Source organism: Solea senegalensis, linkage group LG21 (genome assembly GCF_019176455.1).
Source record: "Solea senegalensis isolate Sse05_10M linkage group LG21, IFAPA_SoseM_1, whole genome shotgun sequence".
Taxonomy (NCBI): domain Eukaryota; kingdom Metazoa; phylum Chordata; class Actinopteri; order Pleuronectiformes; family Soleidae; genus Solea; species Solea senegalensis.
In genome coordinates this window covers 4,789,125-4,805,486 of record NC_058040.1, presented here as the reverse complement: position 1 = coordinate 4,805,486, position 16,362 = coordinate 4,789,125, and the positions used below count along the sequence as shown (strand labels likewise).

General features: G+C 41.3%; 1 protein-coding gene across 1 annotated transcript in view; it reads right to left on the bottom strand.

Moving 5' to 3' along the window:
- The window catches only part of tnfrsfa (tumor necrosis factor receptor superfamily, member a), a 28,481-nt gene extending 13,944 nt beyond the window's left edge, over positions 1-14,537 (bottom strand). Inside the window, exons 1-2 of the mRNA XM_044012638.1 lie at positions 14,246-14,537; positions 276-444 (exon numbers count right to left, since the gene is read on the bottom strand). Of these exons, the coding sequence (XP_043868573.1) occupies positions 276-444; positions 14,246-14,278 (202 nt within the window). The 5' untranslated portion in view covers positions 14,279-14,537. The remainder of the gene's footprint in view (positions 1-275; positions 445-14,245) is intronic.
- Positions 14,538-16,362: the final 1,825 nt, after the last annotated feature.

Sequence of the window (16,362 nt, the reverse complement as noted above, 5' to 3'; positions counted from 1 at the left end):
TTGACGAGGTGTATGTCTCTTTGTCTGTCTGTAGACATATTTTATCACCAAGATAACCTCCTATTTGTGCAGTCAGGAAACGTGACAGGCATGCAGTCGAGGTTGAATTGAGGATGGGTGTGGTTCAACTTATGGGGAATGAGTGCTCATGCAATAATACAGTGATGACATCCCAGTGCCCGTGGGTCAGTTGGTATGATCCCATCACAGGATGGTATCTGGTTGCTGACATGTTTAAGCCGACTGTAGATCCTTCTTTATGCGATTTTCCTTACCAGCCTGGCAGTTGAGGCAGCAGAATCCCTGGTGGAGGTACTGCTCGTTCTCGACACAGGCTCTGTGCCGCCGAAGGGTGAGGTTTTGGTTTTCATCGCCGGACCACTGAGGCGATGGAGGTTCTGCTGCGTGACACACCAGCCCGACGAGGAGTCCTGCCACCAACACCTGAATGATCAAAGTCAGGGAGAGGGAGGAGGAGGAGGAGGAGGAGGCGGACAAGGGAAGACAAAGACGTTGTATTATTCTGCATTTGCAGTTTACAGGCTCACCCAACCTCATCACATGAAGGACAGTAAAAAGGAGAATCTGTCTTCATAAGAGACCTTGTGTGAGCAATCTACCACTTAATTTGAACCATCTGATCTGAACATCTGCCGTGGGAAAGCAATTAAGGGAGCCATGCAGCTGGTCACAACTAGAGGCAAAACAATCCTCTGTGTGCAGGATACAGAGCTACTCACTAACTTACATGCGGAGCAACAAGCGACCAAACTTAATTACTCTATGATCTGGCTTTTTTTTTACAAGCAGGATTTTGAAAAAGCAGAGACTCTGTTTCCTCTGTTGTGGGTGTAGCAGAAAGGGTTTTTGATAAGGCATCTCAGTTCACACTAGCACACTGCCCATATCAAATGTGATCCCAGAAATCCATTCATGTACAAGATAATAACAGGCTTGTATAGGTGGGGTGCTGAGAAGAATATAGCCGAACACTTTAGTGTGGCCCCGAGGCACTGGTGTTTATTCACACGCTTTTCACCATGTCAATGTGAGAAGGCCCCATTCATTGGCAAACAACACACTTTAGTGCGTCTACTTCAAATGACCCACATTCTTAAACCCCGGCTCTTTGAATGCCATGACATGCGACACCGCCATGAAGCGCCTCAAACGCAATGGGACACCTCTTGGGTAAATGAGAGGCCTAGATTTGGAGGTTTTGTCTCTCATGTGCACAAGCACCCCCACACCCCTCCTCTACTAGGCCAGGAGAGAATGGAACAGGTTAGGGTGGAGTGAGCCAGGTTGACAAGGAGAAAGAGACAGAGCCGTGTCAATTAAAAGTAAGAAATTGTAGACAGCAAACTAAAGATTGGATGTTCTAGTGGGAATAAGTAGCACAAAAAGAAGACAGTGTGGGAGAATGAGAGGAAGAAAGACTTCAGAGCAGTCAGAGGTAGAGAAAAGAGGGACAGGCTGGAGCTGAGAGCAGCTCCTGACGCTTGACTTGGCTCTCTGGAGGGCCGCCATGCCTTGTTGCTCAAAAGAACTTTCCCCTCTCCCTCTCTCCCTCTTCCTTTCCTCTGCTCACGTCAGACTTTCCAAAGACGCTAAGAGGCAGACGTGGAGAGGCAGACAACCGGCAAAGCAGTCACAATCACACCATTTAGATCTATCCAAACATTCTAGTGTGGGGAGGCAGAAGAGAGAAGGAAAAGGGAGGTAGATAAAATGAGAGCAAGGAAAGGAGGTGGGGGGGAGACAAACAGCTTGCATGACACAGGGTGAGTCTTAAGACTTGAATACACTGTGTGTATGACTACAGGGTGGGTGAAGTAGAAGGACATGGAAGTGGGGAATGTAAGACGGCTGTGTGAAAAGGGAGAGAAATCTGCATATACTGAGCGTATGTGTGACAAAACAGTGGAAAGAAAAAAAATGTTGAGGGAAAAAGGCAACTGGGAAAGAATGAGCTGTGCTAAGAGTAATCCTAAACCTCTGCATTGCACAGAGAGAGTGTTCAGTTTCAATCAATGCCCAGAGAGACTTTTTTATCTGGCAGTAAGTAGCTGATGAAGCAAACATGGCCAATCAAATGTCAAAACGTATACATCTCTTTGACATTGAAGACGCTCTGACAGCTTTGGGATTACACAATTTCACATCTTTCCTCATTTCAAGGCCAGTTATTCAAAACATTCCCAGGTGTGTTCAATCTCGGTAGCAAACCTCTGCTATGGAGGCTGTTGCACAGAAGATCCAACTGTATTTTATCACATCAGCACAGCTGCTCCTAGGCAGAATTGTTAGTATTAAGAATACTGCCCACAATCGAGCAATTCGTTTATGAACCGTAAGACAATTTTGCATAATGTCTTGGGCTTTTTCTGAGCAACTGTCCAAAAGATATCCAGTTTACAGTGATATAAAACAGAGAAAAGCAGCACTGGAGGAACTACGGCCACAGCTTAATCTAAACAGGAACCAGAACTCTAGTAGTGGTCCACTCTGTTCATGAAGTTAGTCTGTTTTTCAGTGAATAATTACCCTACTCAACAAATGTGTTCATGAGGCGGCAGAGGGAGGAAGTTAGCCAAAAAAGTTTGAAAAAATTAGACATCAGTGACAGGAGCTTAAAAGGTCAAGTGTGTAACATGTAGTGGGGTTCACTGGCATAAACTAGTTTTTGCAAATGTATAATCACTTCAAAACAACACTTGTTGCCTTAGAAAAAGTGTCGAGGGCTTTGCATTTACGCTGCCATGTTTCTAGCAGCCCAAAAGGACAAAGCAGCCACATTTCACATTGGCCCCCTTTACACCTGGTATTAAAATGTGTTTTAGAATAGAATAGAATGCCTTTATTGTCATTATACAAGTTGTACAACGAGATTTACTTGACTTCACCTTGAAAGTGCATACAGCTAACAACGAAGAACAATAACAACAACAACAACAACCAGTGTATGGGTCAAGGACATTAAAAAGAAAAAGTGACCCTAGTTAACTTGAGGTGGGTTTTCAGTTGCAGCGTACTACATTAAAAGGATATACAGCCATCATTCTTATTGCACAATATGAAATAGCAGGTCTGTATCAGGGTTTAAATATAAAAAGTGCATTTCTATGAGACGTGACCCATAGCAGGGTATAAAAAATAATAAATAAGACTATTTCCACAGTATGAAGTGTATTTTTTTTTTTTTAACAGTATATGAAATATAGAAATATAAATATCACAGTGTGAGATATGATTTTAGCAGCAAATAGAATATAAATATCACAGAGTGAAATGTAATTTTGCAGTATATAAAAATAGAAATATAAACATTTACACAGTATGAAAGTGATTTTAGCAGGGTACCATTTAAAAATACAGATATTGCACAGTTGGAATGTAATTTAAGCAGGATAAAAATCTGTATATACAATATAAGTAGTGCACAGTATATAAGTATTGTATTTTCTGTAGGGATGCACGATATATCGGCATTAATATTGTTATCGGCCGATGTTCGTCATTTTTTAACATATCGGCATCGGTTCAATGAGTAAAACTGCGCTGATTTTACCAACCGATGTTTATACCCGTCTAATTGCTGTTTGTGTATGTGTGTCGGGAAGGGGAGGCCATGCGGCATTTGTTTGGGCATATGACAGCGTCAGTGGCGCAAGCGCAGCACAAGATGTGTGTGTGCGTGTGTGTTGAGGAGAGATAATGTCAGCGGTGTGGGCGATTTTTCAGGGTGTCAATAGAAGATACGCGAAAAGCATTATGCAACACTTGCAAAGTCGAGGTAATGCGCGGAGGGTTCCGAGTCAAGTCATTCAATACCACAAATTTGATTATATCATTTGAAAAACCGTCACCCTGAAGTACACAAACAACGGCAGGAAAGTCGGCGCTACTTTTCCGATGTTTTGCAATTGAATAAATATCTGGTTGCCATGAATACTGGCAAGTTTGATAAAGTATTTTAACATGTTTTTTTTATTATGGCAGCTCTTAGTAGAGCTTGTCAGGTATTGTTTCTCATATTTGTTGTGTAGTTTTATTGTGAAGGGAAGTGGCGCGGTTGTTGTTGCCGGAAGGAAGGGTTGTTGACTTTATTTACGTACCCAGTATAGACGCCCTTATCTCGGTTACAGTAACTTTGGCAGGGTATTATTTTTATTTATGTTCATGTTTGTAATTTATGATCCAAACTTTCTCACAGGAGTTTAGTGAGTTGAGGGAGTTAAACTGTACTTTCATTTAGTTACACACTTGCTACAAGTGGTAAAGGTTTCTAAAAACCTTTACTTGTAGTTGGTTACTTGTGTCTTATGTGACCTTGTTATTTGGAGGTAAAACATGTTTTGAAAATAAAGGAAGACATTCAAAAATTCAGCTTGCGTGATTTTCATTCTGTACAAACTTTTATCATCTCAGAAACTTTTTTTTAAAACATATATCGATATCGGCAGATATCGGTTATCGGCCATAGCAGCAATATTAATATCGGATATCGGTATCGGTGGAAATCGTCATATCGGTGCATCCCTAGTTTTCTGTGACCGGATTGCAGCGCCTGACCTTTCTACAAGGACGGATTATTATCCAAACTGCCAAACCACTTTGAGAGGTGGTCGGAGACACATTGTGACCACATTGAACAGAAGTTCTTATGCTCTGAGCACAGTTAACCTCTGCTTTCAGCGGTTTTCCGCTCATCAAAGACGACTTCTTCCCCACAACTTCAACTTGTTGATATGCCAGCACACAGGATGTGACGTCCTGGTCTGCTGCTGGAAATCTTTGTAAAGGGGAAATGACCATGATCGGATAGCCATCGGCTCTTGATACCAGAGACACATGTTAGTACCATGTGGAAATGCATGTGGCAAAGTGCTATCTGATCACAGGGAAGACATTCTAATGCCAGGTGTAAAGAGGTGCCGCAGAAGCTTACTATGCAAACAAAGAACATCCTTTCTGATTTGCAAAGGTTCCTTGATCCACATAGGAAATGGAGTGGTGAGCAGAGGAGCGCTGATAATATGCAGTTTCAACACTAGATGTGACTAATTCTTACTCATTGGACATAACAGAATTATTTTTACAATAACTGATCTCCTTCAGTTTTAGAGAAAAAAGTTGCTAGTGAAACTTTGGGAGATATTTATATATAATAGCAGCATCATACCATCCTCCATGTGTAACACAGCTTTTATTTTGTAATACAGTGATTCAGCTATGTCAGTGGGAATCCCAGAGTGGGTCATTTATCAAACACAGCCCGCTCATTTGCAGGAAAAACGAACAAGACCATCAACATGTGTTCACACTAATGTCCTAAGGCTGCTAAACTAAATGTGCTGTACACATAAACGCTATGGGCAGCCACAATGTGGCTTAGTTTTTACCTCGATAACCAACTGAGGAGGAAGACTGGAGTGACCGTAACCTCAGCACAGAAAGCCCTCCAAACCCACAATCCCTGGAAACCTTCCAAACTCCGGCTGAAGTGGTTCCACTCCAGTATTCTCCGTCCTCTGTACAATGAGTGGGCTGCGCTGCAGATTATTGGGTGAAACACTGTCCTATTGTCAAGCATCCAGCTTGTATGTATGATGGGTTAGTGCTGCACTTGTGTGGATTCAAGTTAAACTAATAAAAGTCACAATAAAATAATGAGAGACCTCCTGTTTATCTGACAACAGTAAGCTCCCTCCACTTCCTCCACACACCCCGGGTTCTTCTAAATGGCCTTGGCTCTAATGCTGTGTACACTGAGAATGTGTTTGTGACTAAATGACAGGACATCCTCTGAGTTGACCCAGGTTATCAGTGGGCCATTTAGGGGGCTGCAACCACTCCATATGCCAGAGGAAATTACAGTGACCTCCATTATATAGAAATTAAAAGGCAAAAAGAGAGAAAAAAAAATGCACACAATAACACAACACAGATAAATGAACCAAGGCAGATTCTTCATTTCATATTGGACAGATGATTTCAATCATAGCCAACTGATAAGGACAGACATGATGTACCCCATTACACTCCTTCATCCGGAGTTGGACCTTAGCCTCCGTATCATGCTTTTCTTATTAGCTGGCTCGCTTCTTTCTTCAAATATTAACAACAGTATAGTGAAGTAGTATGGCCAGAATGCATGACAGAGAGAGAGGGGCTCCTGATTAAGGAAGCTTAGATTGCAAATATCTGAATAGCTTCTCATTTGGAACATTTGTCATCTGGACAGCATTTATTTACTCAAGCCTACGAGAAAACAAGTTCAAAATTGCAATCAACTCAATCCAGTTCTTGAGCGTAACCTCAACCGTTCAGTGATCTCACAACAACTTAATCGGTTCATCAGATTATAGATGGTCAGCTGCTGCACACCTTAACCATCTCTGATTATTGCCTCATGTCTGAGGTACATGGAGGAATTTTACCCTGATGACAGCCAGTACAGTTATAGGACATTAGAAAAAAAGGTTAGTATGACAAAACACAGACTTTTATAATCTGTATAAACATGTTAGTCGGACTGATGTTGTACCAAGAGTAGCAAAGGGATGTGGACACATATTGAGCAGTGTAGTCTCCACTCGACTACATTAAGTGTGCATGGAAACGTACTAACTGAAGGACTGCAGTTGAGAGCATGGAATGAACATGTTTCACTGCAGCTGCTGATTCGTAACACATCATAAATGACTTTAACGTGAAACACTGACTTCAGTTCAAATGTCAGTGACATGTGCCTTCTTCTGACCATACTGCAGAAAAATACCGCCCACCGCCTCAAGAGACAGAAACCCTCCTCCATCTCGGGGCTCAAGCAGGGAGACAGTACAGTATCTGCGCTGCAGCTGCCACTGTTTACACGCTTATTCCAAGGCAGAGTTTAGGCAAACATTGCACAAATCAAATCCTCACTCACACCATTAGTCATTTTATTGCTTTCTTCTGCTTTGTTCTCTTACTGTGAATAATTGTCAAATTTTCTCATTTCCTGTGTTGTGCTGTAGTCAGATGTCGGGCTGCCTGCTACTAACAATAATTTTCATTATTGATACATCTCCTGAACATTCCTGTTGGACTATTTCACACGTTTCACCACTTCTGAGCAAACAAGTTGTCTCAAATCACACTTTAACTCAATAAGCAAAAGGCATGATTTAGAGTCCTCTGAGCCGACCTTGAGAGGACAGGGAACGCACCTCGAGCTCTGCTTTACAGATAATTCCTGGCATTCGCTCAAAGCAGTGGGGGTGACCATGCATGACTCTCCTTAAGTGATAAATTATGCTGACATTTTGAGTTAGATGATGAAGACAAGTATAACGCAGCTCGAGTCGTGTGAAAATAAGTCGGACGCTCTGCTACCAACTGTAAATAAATCCACATTTTTCATCATTATAAAGCTGACTGACACACACGTCAGCTTGAAGCAGTCACACAAGAGAGCTGTGTGCAAGCCGTGTCAGTGAGCGGCAAAACATGTGCACGCACAGATTGTAGAGTATACAATCACACATACAGTGTATGTGTGGAGAGCGTGTGAAAAGCGGCTGCCCCCTCCTCTCAGGGAGAACAGGAAGCTTGAGACAATACAGAGGCTTCATGCAGGGTTCAGCTCCAAACTGTTCTCTCCACAGCAGCTTGCCTTGTAGCAGGCCCAGCACCCGATTAGACCCACAACATATCCGCCAGTGTGGATATTTTTAACTTGAGGAAGCAGCAGCTCCACGACACAAATTCTTGAGTTTCCTCAGGAGGTGCGCTTCACCGATCGGATGAGTGCGACACTGTGTCCTGAGCTGGTTAGGTAACATTTACCTTCATGCCGAGGGAAAAAAAGCGAGAACCAACAAAAACAAATCTGTGATGATGACATTTTCGTTGAATTTCACTGTCGTCATTCAGGCAACCACAAATCAGTGAAATGACTGTTGACTCTGACGTTGACACGGACCACATACACTTGTTGTTTTGATGACTAACACACAGGCTGCTGGAGGTTTGGTAGATTCAAAGAGTTGTAAGAAGGTGATGCACATTTTCCAATTTGTGGGGCCAAAGTGGTCGCCTTTATTTAAAAGGGTTGGCCACAACTTCATGGTGACTCAGCCGATAAATTATAAAGGGGATGAGCTAGGCCATTGAATTTGAACTTCAACAACATTCACATATGGAATTTGGAGATTTGCTTTTGACTGAGGGCTTTTCTAATTCTGATTAGGGTCTTCAAAGTGAAGCAGAGTGGTGACTCACAAGACAACTCCAGGAGGGAGAGAATGAAAAGAGCAAGAAAGGGGTGACTAATAGATTGAATATGTGCAGGAATCCATTCACTCACTCGAGAGACAATCACATTCGCTCCATTAAAGCTTGTCTTTGCATAAAAGGGGGAAGGGGGGGGCGGGATGTTAAGCACCGACAGTTTATAGTCTTCTATATAAACACATCACAAGAAAAAAATGTAGAATATGTGACTGGTGTAGCAGGTCAACAAGGACCATCAACAGCTGGAATTTATGTTGGATTTATATCTTTCTAAACAAAAGTCCATTCTCTGGACGAGGGTTGAGTTTGTTTCCGAGACAAATCACTGCTGTTATGTCCATTTATCCAGGAGAGCAGGAAGTCAGAGGATAGAGTGCTGATGCAAACCTTATGCCACTCTGGTCCGTCATGTTTCTGAAGTGCCACAAAATGTCTGCACTGCCTACAGGGTTTAGCAAATTCGAAAAAAAACAAAAACAAGATGACAACTAATGATTTTAATAATCAAATAGCTGAGATAATCTGCTGAATATCTTATAAATAAGCTTAAATGTGTGGAGACATCATCAAATAGCTCTTTTTAGTTTGACCAAAAGCCACATTTGCAAATATATTTAGTTTTACAACACATAAGACTGTGATCACATAAGACTTGTTTGGTTTTGCTAGAAAACTGAACCCATGATTCAATTATTTAAGTAATGGACGATTTTGTTGGCTGATGAATCGATTGCTGACATGTCCATATTTGTTGTTGTGAAACCGAGCATGACAACACTCTAAATGTGACTTTTTTTTTTCTACTTAATAGTTTCCTCCTGATTTAGTCCTATCTCCAGGGTGCTGTGGCATTAAGTGTGGCTGCACCCGCTGTACTAGGAGGGAAAATCACTTTGGCCTGTTTATGATTCTTTAGCCAATCACAACCATCTTGGGTAAAGCATCAAACAAAAAAGAGCAAAAGTCGTTGCCATTTTCAGGGTGAAGGTGCAGCTCAGAGGTCGTTTTGCTAGAAAAGAGGAATTTGAAATCAGTAACAGACAGGAAGCAGATTGGGGATGTCTGAGAATACACACCCCGTGGCCACAGTGCACATCCACTGATTTTTGACAACTCTAGATTACACACAGAACAGACAATCCTTCCAATCATAGTACTACAGCTTCAACCAATAAATCATTCCTCTATCACCTAAAAGTCCATTGTGTAACATTTTATTGGAAGAGAAGGTGAGTTTATTTCGCAGAAAGTGAATATATTAGCCATAAGTTTGTTTGTACAGTAAGTGTATAATCACTGTACAATAAAAATCATTTGTTTTCATAGCCAATAAGACTTGTATATTGTATTAATTTGGTGTCTTTTGTATACTTTATACAACATCCTTTCTCGTATGTGAAGGCCATTGTAGTTCACTGACGCACTTGGGGAGGGGAGGGGTTTTTATAATCTGCAGTCTAACCATTAGATGTAACTCTTAAACACTAGACCTCTAATATTTTTAGATATCCTCATTAATTTATCAATAATTAATCTTTTCTATGTCAGTTAATAATTAAAGTCTAAATCCAAGGAGAAGTGAGGATTTTTGAATGCATCTAATTAATTGCTCAAAGACATTCATTTTCAAATAAATAAAAGGAGAAAAAAAACCCCCGAAGGGTTCAAAGTTCCACAGCTACTCAAACATAACAGGATTTAATTTGAAAAATTACTGAAACGATAAAGTGATTAAGTCTTTTAATCAAAACTAATTTAAGCCCAGAGCACTATTGTGATATAGCTGCCTCCGGTTTTCTCAGGTCTGCGACAGTTCACCTTTAGCAGTTTTGTAAGACTGGTCGAGTCAAAATAGAAATGTGCTTAAAAAAAGAGAAAAGAAAGAAGGCAGAGAGTAGTTTTGCACCCTTAGGCAAACATCATCCGTCTCATCAAAGAGAACAGTATACCTGGCTGTGACTCATGTGATCTGACCCATCACATGACTTCTGTACACATGGTGCGGCTGCATGTGAGAGTGCATTTCAAAGCAGATTCCTAAGTGTGTGAGGTGAAATTAAGGGAGTTCTAATTTATTTGAGCCCTTTGGCACAAAAACAGCCAGATATAAAAACATGTGAATGTGAGAGTTAGACCTCACACATTTTATAGTTGGTAGGAGTTTTTCTTCCTCAGCTGGGGAAGGTTGAATCCGTCGGTAGCCAGCTTATTAATGTGTTTATATGGGGATGTCTACAGCCTGACACATAATAAATTATCCCTACTTATCACAAGTTGGACCATTCAAGTGTGAACACTGACATCCCACGATTGGTATGCATTACATGAGACGACTCCACCTGAACAGGTGGCACTCCTTAAGTGAGTCAGTCGGCCTTTCATAGCAGCAGAAATCTTTCTCCTTAACAACGACAACAACAACAGCAGCAGCGGCGGCGGCAACAGGTTACTTCACAAATAATCCATCTGCCATTAGCTATCAACATGTCTGCTCTTTAATAACCTGTAAATACCCAACCAGACGCATTAAAACCACCTGGTATCTGACTGTCAGTGTGTTGCACTGCATTGCATCATTCACTGTCCTTGTACTGTAGCTTCTCCGAGCCACAGGCCTCTGTTATGACTAGTTCACATGGTCTTCATGCAGAGCAGCCAGCAGCGGTCACAGCATAAGGAACTCTACGGAGTGGCTGTTTTTGTTGACCACTGCTGTCGCTGTGTCCCCAGTGACACAGCTTGGCCTCCACTTGTCCCAGATGTCGGCCCTGCCCTTGTCTGTGCTGTCCACAGAGTGGGGGGGGGGGCATTTCCTGTGTGAACCAACACCCAGATCCACAGTAAGCAATCACAGATAGCAATCTAGTGTACATTTGCATGGGCATGTCAATTCTAAGAAGTAAACTGATGCCACTAATATCAGCCTATCTGTATACTCTAGACAGGAAGTTTACTGGACGGGCAGGCACATAGTCTCAAGGCAATTTGAGGGGTAAGAGGAGGGGGGTAGAAGGGGTGAGGGTTGGGGGGTGAAGTTTCCTTCTAGTCCCTTAGCAAATGGGCCTGCTGGAGCGGCCTCCAGAATGTCCTGTGGTTTACAGAAGAGATAAACATTGACTTTGCCACTCGGAGAAAGAAAATCTGATTTCACTAATGGAACTCTGCATGACTGAAAGCACAGGTCAGACAATATAGAAAACAAACATGGAAGGCTGAGAAGCACAAGCACATGTTATACAACTTAACTTAACCACAAGTTCACACTGAGCACAGCTTCAGTAAGCATGTGGGATGAAACTGCATATTGTGGTTTGATGACAAACGCTGCTTGCTCTTATCAACTGCAAAAGATGAGAGCCTTGATTCACTCTGACATTACTATCACTGATTTCCACCTTAAAGTACAGATGCTTGTTTTCTGTGGTGTTATTGATCAATAACAAACTTTCAGCATAGTGTAAATCGAGTGATTGGAGAGACTTCTTCTCCTTTTCTATATATTTATACATATTATATTTTTGTTTTCTATAGTTTGTTGTGTTTTGTTTTGTTTATGTAAGTCTTTTGTTATTCTTTGTTATTTTATTGTGTGCCTTAAAGCCGGGAGTCCCTGCAAAATCTTGTTATGCCCTCATAATGACAATGAAAAATTCTTGATTCTGAGAGAGCGGGTGCTCCCGTCGACTGCTCCATTATGACTTATGTGTATATCTGTGGAAACATCTCTACTCCAGCACTGGCAATGACTGCCCACCGTGCAAAGCAACGTGAAAAAAAAGGAAAGAGTCTAAAAGTGAGACAACAATTAACACAGTAAAATATGTGTCTAGTGATTAGTGATGGATTGCCTCGGGGTCGACTGTCTCACATGAATAGGGCTGTATGAATTTTGGCCGAAATGACTTTTACTCTTCAAAAGACATACCAGAATTCCCCACATGCCACCCGTGCACACAAACGCAACATTAATTATTATAACAATGAAAATTAGTCATGTTTGGTTGAACAGCTACACAAACAGGTGAGTCAGCATGATACTTGGGTGTAGAACCAGAAATACTTCTACACGCCGCTTTTCAAGTGCATTGGAGACATGACTGTGCGCTTAGGTAGATGGTTTGTTATCCTTGAGGTCCATTTTTACAGCAAAACATTCTGAAGAACAAAATAAAATTCTTACTTCATACTTTTCTGACCAGCCAAAAGGACATTCTTAATTGAGGAGAACAGGACAGAAATGTGCGATCCAAAAAAAGGTCTGAATGGATAGAGTCCTCATTGAGTCCTGCTCACAGTTCAAACATATATATAATTTTTATTAATCCAAAGGTCTTTTTAATAAGCAGTTAACACGTCGAGGCCTTACAGCAAGCTCACAGTATTCATCACGCCAGGCTCTGGTGCTCCATGGCTGGAAAAAACAACACCAGAGGAATGAAAAGACATCTCTGTGAAAGCCTGAGTGTGGAATAATCTTGCATGGAAAACCTTTTTAAGAAACTGTGGGTCTAATTGACGAACTGGCAAGTAGATTTCTTGGCTTCTGAGGGGTCAGACTGATTACAGCTTCAGACGTATTCCTGAAGCAATGGTTCTCACAGTCTGCTCACAATGCAATTTAAAACTTTTTAGGAGTAGTGGCGCACTCCACAGCAGGCCATAGCTGCACCGCACTATTAATAGTGCCCTATAGGGCTCGTTACATCCGCTGTGACAGACCATGATCCGCCATCATACGCTTCCATGTCTGCACAATATGACCACATGATGTCCAACACAGATGGTGGCGTTAGTGTGTGTGTGTGTGTGTTGGTGGGGAGGGGTGCTGAGTGAATGATACAACACATGCACTGTACAGCAGGGGAAGGGGGAAAAAAACAGAAGCGGGAGCCAATAAGCTTCAGGTAAGTATAACTTCTGTGCAGAAACACAGATACAACAACTTGAGTCAACAATAACAACAACAAACACAGGGTTGTTTTCCAGTGAGTATGTGCTTGTATTCACATTTGTCTTTTTTTTTTTTTTATGACTTTTTCCTGGTAAAAACACTGACCTTGTCATGACCAGTAAAAGCCTCCTGGGGACCTGATGACAAAGAACCTCATGAGTGAGGATCTGATTAAAGTTAGCGGTAAACACTTAATTGTGGTTAGGGGTTAATCACTTAATTGTGGTTAGGTTATGGTTAGTGTTAGGCATGAACGAGCTTTTCTGGACTTTTTCACAACCAGGAGTTCTCATGGGAACCAAAGCCTGGTCATATTGAGGCAGAAGTTCAATAGATTTTAAGTTAAGGTTCAGCATTAACAGGTTTTGGTTAGGCAATCGTTGTTCAAACCTGTGTATAAATACTTGTTTTTATTACATTTTATGACCTTTTCTGTTATAATTACTGATCTTGTCAGGACCATTAGTCCTCTTGGAGATTAGAGTCTGGTGCTACTGAGGCAGAACCTCATTTTATGCGGCTTAGGTTGTCCAAATGAATGGAAGTCAATGCAGGGTCCTAACAAAGATAGTGGGGCAAACGTTTTTAATGAGTGCATGTGCGTGTGTGTGTGTGTGTGTGTGTGTTCCAGTGGGACAATGGCTTGATTCATCTCCTCGCACAAGTTCACAGGCCTGGCTGTGATTTCAGCTCTCATGTCACAGCGCAGCTTCCCAACACAGTCACACTTAATGAGCTCTGCGGGCTCCAGCGTCATAAAACAGAGCTCCTCTCTGTGTTTCTGGATTAAAAAAACTCTCCCGCAGCCTCACTGACAGTCTCAACCACCATGGCACCAGGGTTACGTCACAAATTCACCCTGGTGTTACTCTAACATCCCGTAATAACTCCACTGTCCTGTTCGGAAGCGCGCACGCGACAAGAGGGGACGCGCTGTTACGACCCGAACGAGTAATGCAGTGATACATGTTCAATAAAGTGACTTTTTAAAAAGGAATATTCTCGTTTACTTACAGAGAGTTTTCCGACCACCGGATCGAAGTTCATCTTGGGAACTTCGGGATGAGACGCAGTCCCGCCGACGTCGCGTTGAAAGCCACCAGCGTGAAAAAAGTGTCTTAATATCACAGTCCGAGCGAAAAAGTGAGCAGCCGCACGAACCCGACTTTAAAGCTATCCTTCATTCGGTCTCTTGCATGAGCTTCCTCTCCTCAGTGACACAACTTTCGCGGCGCGTTTACGGGCAGAAGACATGGACACAACACGAACACAGAGCGGAGCACAAGTGAACTTTTTCTGTCTCTCTCTCGCACTCTGGCTCCCCGAGCTCGGCGTCGTGACGTCACGCAGCCCGAGAGCCAATCGCGACGCTCTGTTTAGAATAACAATTGAGCAGCTTGTATTGTAATTTTACCCATTTTCTGCTACTTTACAGAAAACTTCTACGTCAGAGGTAAACAGTGCAACAATCTGACAGTTGTAGATTTAATACTAATTCAATAAACACAAATATAAAATGGCAATAAAATACAAATTGTATAAGTTTGTGGACTTTGTTATCAGAGCAGTGTCTTATTTCAGTGGAAGAAGGAATACAATGAGAGGAGGGACATTTATTTGTGTCGTCTTGCATTGTGGTAATACAAGAAGTGGACCTGTGGAGAAGAAAGTTCAAATGTGTAAACTTAAGTTTAACCACATGAGAGGAAGAATGTTTTTTTGTAACATAAACAACAATCTTAATAACATTTCTACTACTTCTACTCAATAGATAAATAGTACATTAATCTGACAATGTCAATCGACTGAATAATACAAAAAGATTTAGGATACAAATCAAAGATAATAAAGTACAAATTGTGTTGTTAAGTTAAACCAATGTTCCATGTGGACTTTTATGCAAGAGCATAGAGTCTTAAGGAGATTTTTTTTATTTATACATTTCAAGATATATAGAAATAACCATTAAATTCAATACTGAAGTATTTGCCTTTCTTTACTCTTTTGTGAAGATCATATGAAAGAGTGAAACTGTACCTCAGCATTATTAGAATTTGTACTGTTGGTGCATAAACACAGTGCAGCCTTCACTATTATGACCGAGGACTACAAACTACATATGTCAAACTACATATTTTGACATAATGTGGCCACGTTGATACAAAATGTAATAGTTAAGGATAAGAAGGGTTACATCACACATTCTAAGACTGTACACTTTCACTTTACACTTTTCAGTCGCTTCCTTACGAGATTTGGTTGAAATAAAGGATCGTTTTTATTTTATTCTTATGTCTTAAACTAATATTCTTGATGCATTCCCCCTTTAAATGTTATACATTGTATATGAATGACTCCAAACTTGCTCAACCAATAAAATTATGTTGGCCCATGTGCTCATCAGGCATAAAAACCTAACAATGTCACAGGTAATCATGTACATATGAAACAGACTTAGTGCAGAAACAGAAACGTTTGATTTCATTGTAACAAGACAATACATCTGCATGGTTCCTTTGGTTTTACATTGATTATTTATACTTTTACTGAGCTTTCCCCCTCACAAATGCTTTATGATTCAGCAAATGGATCATCTAATGCTTACTCCATTCGTTCATGGGTAACTCGTTCCATTCACATTAACTACTCTATGTAATGTGTAACTAACTAGGACGAACGAGAGTAATGTGCCACCAGTTAGAGCTGCAGCAAATGATCCCTTTGACCCAAATACACACTCCATGTCAGTGGATCACCAGGTGGAGACATTTTGTGTTTGTTCTTTTAAACAATAGGGAATCTTTTGCATATTCTTCCATTTTCCTTTGACTTGTGTTCACTGTGAGAACTCTGCAGTATAAAGGTAAACAACTGTCCTTTAACGACATAACATTATCCAACTATTTGGACTACGCAACATCAAACGACAAACATCCTCTCAAATGTGGTTCCTGCTGACAAAATCTAATCTAAAGTGGGGCCTTTGGTCTGTCTCTCCGGGGAGGAAAAAGTGGAGGATATTTAGGCAAAACTGCTCTTGACCACGCCAGAGCAATTTACAAAACAAACGAATAAACAACCCCCTCCTCCCCGAATAAAAAAAATTTAAATAAAACAAATATGTTACGAAA